The sequence below is a fragment of the Microtus oregoni genome, unplaced genomic scaffold (assembly GCF_018167655.1).
Source record: "Microtus oregoni isolate MIOR12 unplaced genomic scaffold, Mior012 000007F_ref0000211, whole genome shotgun sequence".
Classification (NCBI taxonomy): domain Eukaryota; kingdom Metazoa; phylum Chordata; class Mammalia; order Rodentia; family Cricetidae; genus Microtus; species Microtus oregoni.
Window position 1 is genome coordinate 55,668,947 of NW_024543066.1, and position 5,791 is coordinate 55,674,737.

Here is a 5,791-nt window from a genome sequence, read left to right on the forward strand (position 1 = left end):
TTCCAGCAGGGCGATGTAGACACATGTTAGTGAAGATGATTAGGCAGTTCAGAAGCAGATCTTTGTCAGAGATGCAAACTGCAACTGCTAATTAAGAAAGAGGCTGAGATGGAGGAAGCGCCAGCCTAGTAGCTTCTTTTCCAAGTGTGGACTTTGGCTGCATCCAGAAGCAGGGCTGAGCGCACACATGGCTGGTGCAGGGAGGAATTCCAGATGCTGAGCAAGAAGGACAGAGGTCATGTTCTGTCTTCCTGATGATTCTCCTCTGGCCACAAGCTGAGAGCTCACTTCTGCTTTGACTTCTGGCACTGCTGAGGTGGAGGACACTTCTGTTGGCACTTGGGAGGAGGCTGGCAAGGCTGCTTGGTCTGCTGGGGTTGGGGGCAGCACTGCTGTGGGGGGGCGCACTGCTGGGGTGGGGGGCAGCACTGCTGTGGGGGGGCGCACTGCTGGGGTGGGGGGCAGCACTGCTGTGGGGGGGCGCACTGCTGGGGTGGGGGGCAGCACTGCTGTGGGGGGGCACACTGCTGGGGTGGGGGGCAGCACTGCTGTGGGGGGGCGCACTGCTTCTGCTTCTGCTGAGACATTCTGGATTTCCAACTAGAAACAAACACAAGGAATGAGACAAATTGAGTCAAAGATCCTGGGGTCAGGTGATTCTCCTTGCTAGTCACATGCCACACGCTGCTGTTCTGACCCTGATGTGATTGTTTTATGTATTTAAGGTGTGTGTGTTGTGTATGTGTGTGTGTGCGTGTGTGCTTGCTTACATGTTAAGTTTAACTAAATGTTTGTACGCTGTTTCAGTTCTTTATGAAAAACAGAAAATCAAAAAACAAGGAATGAATGAGGGGAGGTAGAAGGGATGGAGGAAAGGAAAAGAAAAAGAGAATGAGAGGAAGAAAAATGTTAAAAAATTTTCAAAAGAGGGAAGAAGGAAAAGGACACCAAGAAAGGGAAAGAAAGACGTAGACATAAACAGCTATGCATGTTATAAATAAAACTGTGGATCTGAAGACAGAATTTCCTGGGACCTGGATCCTGCCTAAAGCACTACACCTTTTGGTTTCCATCAATGTGCTTTTCTCTACCAACCTCTTCTGGGGTTGCTGTCCAAACCAGCGTGTAAAAATACATCCGAGCTTGCCAACATGCGTGGATGTGCCTATTAGAACCCACCCATCCACAGAGGCTCCAGAACTGACTTAACACAGTGTCAACATAGCAAATAAATGTATAAGAATTTAAAATAAGCATTTTAACCTCTCTCTAAGGGAATTTTCCAAACTGAGAGGCCCAGAGGTAGATGCAGGGAACCATCTAGATTCAGTCTTTTGGCTGCTTTTGAAGAAAGCAACTCAGAAAGACGAGGCACAGTTTCATAACCACTCAGCACAGGCCAGTGGAGAAGGGGTCCCATGGTTCCCAGAGCAGGGGTCTTCTTAAGGCTTCACTGTCCTGTCCCTGCTGTTCTGTATTTCCCGGCTCCCCCACTCTGTCTTAAGCCAAGTCAGCATGCTTCACTTCTTCCCTGGACCCTGATTTTCTCCCTGAAGGGCAACTTTGCCAGTGAGCCCAGAGCTGGTTCTCCTCTCCTGGTTCCTTCTTAACACCCGGCAAAACACAACGCCTGCACCTTGCCAGCCCTTGTAGAGTCCTCTTCCGCTTCAGGTCAGTCTCCCCAGATCTTCAGCCAGATAACTTGAAGGTCCAATGTAGGTTGGTTTAAAATGGTAGGGAAGAGGCTGGTGCCCAGAGAAAGCCTTCCTTTCTGACCACCCAGAGACAGAATCCCAGTTGTTGGAATACACACAGAGCCAGGCAACTCTGAGCATCCTACCTCAATGGACTTACCAGAGTTCACCAGAGTCTGGAGTGTAGAGACACCGAGCTGTATGGGGCGCTCTCAGCTGGCCCACCTTTTATACATGTCACCTCTCTGCCTGGGGCCATGAGGTGGCATAGGATTGGGGTGTACTAATTAGTCTCTAGTCACAATAGGACCCATCTGCCCTTCCTCAAATTTCAGGTTTTACTCACCCCCTAGGGGTGGCAGCCTCCCTCTTGGCATGGCGGGACTTGGGGATGACAATGACCTCACCATCGCCCTTACCCCGCCTCCCCATCGCTTTACAAGGGTTGGCCTTGGATTTCCAAATCCACTCGTGACTTTTGACTTAGAACCTTGGCATCTGGGATAGTCCCAAGCAGGCATTCAGGACAGTGCTGGGCGTGGGGGCTCTGAGGGCTGTGAGGGGAGTGTTCTGAGACGTTCTGGTGGGCAGAGGGGTTGGGGTAGCCCTAGGAGTCTATTCAGATAGCTTTGTTATCAGAGAAATGGCAGAGGAGGTGACTGGTTCTCTTAGGGCTTCAATAAATTAAGGAAAATGAAGTCTTTGATTTGTTCATGCTTAGAAGCTACCAGACTGCACTGGTGGGAAGACAATGTGATTTTATTCTTCTTCTTGTCATCTAAGCAAGAACTTGGGGCTGCAGCCCTCTGTGCTGCCTGCTATTGGGAAAACCATTAGTTCCTATCAAGATAAACTGGGTGGTTACAGTAGACGATGCTTATCTCTCTGCTCCTCTGCATATGTATAAGTTACTCAGACTGCAGGGTTCCCAGGAAGTGATTATCAGGAACACTGGTGGAGGGGTGGGGGAAGTAGGAAGCATTGAGTTAGCATGAGCTCATGGAAGACTTCAGGTGGCTGGGTGGTGGAGTCTGGGCTCTGAGGGCAGCAGCCCTGGTTTCCTCCACACTCCTGTTGGGGATCCTGGACACAGACTTCACTGCTGTCCAATCTGAGGAAGGATGGTGTGGTGCTCCAGCTGGGGAATTGCCTTTGCCGCTTGAGTAACTGAGCACTTAATGTTTTAAGCTTCCATTTCCTCTTCCTCATTTGCTAATGAGGATAATGACACCACCCTGCATGTCAGGAGTTAGGATTAAGGTGAAGAGCCTAGACAAAATGCTTGGACAGGTATGTGTTCAATTGTTAACTGCTTCATGGAATTGAGCTTTACATACCAGAGTAAGATGGATCTTGAAATACTAAATAGGTAGCCGAAGGAAACTGAAGGCAGCCAGAGGCACTTGACACTCAGTGTCACCAGATATTGAATTAAAGACATAGGAGGAATACAAGATTACTGTATTCATGGTAGCAACATTAAACAACAATGGATGGCAAACTAACATGACGAGATTTTTAAGTGTTCTGGTTACAAGGGGGAAACGTCTGTGTGGGTCTTGTGTGGGTAGCTGATCTGTGTTCATGTGTGTCTGAGAGCACAACACAGAACACGGGGAAGCAAAAAGGTAAGAGCAACAAGGTGAGGACAGAAGCTGTGAAGATGGCATGGCTATTACACATAGGAAGTCCCAAGTGCTTGAATGAGCAGTCCCTATAACAATGAAACACACACACACACACACACACACACACACATTAAAATAAAAAGAGAAAAAGGTCTGGGTCAAAGGAGAAAATTCTAACAAATTAAAAAATTTAGCAGCATTTATTTGCTCTTTTTATTCTATAAAATATAGTGAGTATTCTAATGAGCTGTGCCCCAGACACCTACAGACAGAGAAAGTACTGAGAAAAGCAGAAACAGAACAACAGAAACAGAGTGGTTGTTTTAAATCCCCTTTCTTATGAAGATTAAAGGATGGGCTCACCACAGGAGCTGAAACTTACCAGCTTTAGGAACTCTTCTCTCCTCTCTTCTTCTCTTCCTCTCTTCTCCTTTCCTCTCCCTTCCTCCCATTTCCCTCTCCTCTTCCTCTCCTTCCTCCCCCTTCTCCTTCTTCCTCTCTCCCCTTCTTTCTTCTCTCTCAATTTTGTCATCTCTTCTCCTTTTCTTTTTCTTTATCTATAGCTCCTCTTTCTCCCCTTCCCATATCTCTTTCCTGTTTTCTAGAAGGAAATACAAATAATTCAACAATGTGTCTCGTTGTTACAACAGGAAACTTTAGCATGAGGGACTAAATTCCAGCCTGGCATGCTAGATCTAGTGAAGAAACTAAGTCAAACCCATCAACTGTAAGTACATAGTAAATCACTCAAATAAGATGCTGCATAGTACAGATATCAAAATGTCTATTAAACTATAGCCCTGATCAACTTGGGCCATAGTCTGCATGTGGACAAGGAGCTAAGAAAGACCCCAAGGAATCTAGGTCTTCTTAAGAGATAAATTCCTTCAGCCTGGTATCATTCACCTAGAAGTAACTGTGCCTAAATGGGCATTAGGAAGGAGTTTTAGCTCAGGACCCCAAAAGCAGCAAGGAAAGGCCATATGGGTAGGCTTTCTGGCATAGACAGTTACTCATCCGGCTGAGTTGCCCATGTACTGCCCCTAGGCCTAGGACACAGCGGAAGAAAGTGGTCAGGCCCTTGCTATTTCTAAGATAACAAAGCAGGAAAGAGCTCTACCAGTTAGTTCTACATCTTGGAATTTGAGCTGTGCCAGTGGATTGGGGTAGTGAGTGCTTCTCCTTTACATATTTATTTCTATTGTTCATCTTAGATTAGCTGAGTAAATGAAACTCAAGGGTCTTTAGTATCATGTCTACATTGTTGAGTAAATTGTGAACTCAATTTACTAACTGGTGCATTTGGCATGCTAAATCTGGTGAAGCTTTTCTTACATGCTCCTAAGCACCCAGAACAGATATTTTGTGGTGAGGTTGGCAACCTCAAAAATGTATGATGTAATATTGCTTCTGCTGCCAGAGGACCAAAGGAGAAGGTAATCTAGAAGTCACTAATAAAGCCATTGGTTATTTTAATCTCTGGATGATGCCTTCCACTGACCTTCATCAGTTTCATTTTCTGTCATGTTCTTCAATCTCCCATCTCCCTTACACACATACACATACTGTGGCCCACATGCTCATGGGATCATAGACCAGCACCCTAAAAGTTGATAGGGTTGAACGTGGTATCTTCTACCAATTTCCAAAGCACATGCATATGCACCCTTTTTGCCTTAGCTCCTTGTCTGTTACCTGGTCGTGGATCCCAACTCTGTACCCTTCCCATACTCCTAAGACTCTGTGTGGCAGCTGATGGTGTTATTCCCTGCACATGTTTCCCTTGGTGCTCTTATCATCATGATTTCAGTTTCATGAATGTAAACAGAGTGGTATGAGGTGATGTGAGAGCTGTGTGTGCTGGGGGAGGAAGTGGAAATAATCCCCCATGGCCAAGGGTACCCAAGGCTGGCCAATAGATACCCATGTGCTTATTTTTAGTCTGAAACACCAATAGCACATCTGACTCCAAAAAGGACTTTAACCTAGTTGGGCCAGAAGGGGCCAGGGCTGAGCTTAACAAGGTCCATTCAGCCAGCAAGTATAGAGGGTCAGACTATGCCAAGGACTGTTGGGCTGGGAACTGGGTTTCTGGTCTTAGGAGCATGTGTCTGGCCCAATGCAATGGAAAATATGGAGCTCAGAGATTGACACTGTGAATCAGGACCTGGACAATAACAGGGAAGAACCAGTGTGTCATAGAGCCCAGAAGAAAGGCCTTGGGACATGGTTGGCGCCAACAATGAAGCACCAGAGAAGATGGGGAAACCCCTAGACTAAAGATTTCCTTACAGGAGACTCCCTGTTAGTCTCCTAGTGCCTGAAAAAGATTTTCATTCAGAACAGGAAGTAAATCAGTTTCTGTGAAGTGAGTTAAGGCATTACAGCAGAAAGAAAGCAACCACATGAGAGAAGGTGTTTTGTGTCCCTGTAACGAAGGAAATTGGTATAGAGTGGTGGGAATCAGCG

General features: G+C 46.5%; 1 protein-coding gene across 1 annotated transcript; it reads right to left on the minus strand.

Annotated features, from left to right (window-relative positions):
• Positions 1-284: 284 nt before the first annotated feature.
• On the minus strand, positions 285-2,126 carry LOC121450338 (putative small proline-rich protein 5). The gene is made up of 2 exons (XM_041655157.1): positions 2,041-2,126; positions 285-600 (listed from the first exon to the last, which is right to left on the minus strand). The coding sequence occupies exons 1-2, from the start codon at positions 2,124-2,126 to the stop codon at positions 285-287; spliced, it is 402 nt and encodes a 133-aa protein (XP_041511091.1).
• Positions 2,127-5,791: the final 3,665 nt, after the last annotated feature.

What these genes read in the sequence shown, in the direction of transcription:
- LOC121450338 (XM_041655157.1), bottom strand. Translation starts at nt 2,126, where the DNA reads ATGGGGAGGCGGGGTAAGGGCGATGGTGAGGTCATTGTCATCCCCAAG. An exon ending in GAGGCTGCCACCCCTAGGGG is followed by an intron (nt 601 to 2,040) that starts GTGAGTAAAACC and finishes GTTTGTTTCTAG; the next exon opens with TTGGAAATCCAGAATGTCTC.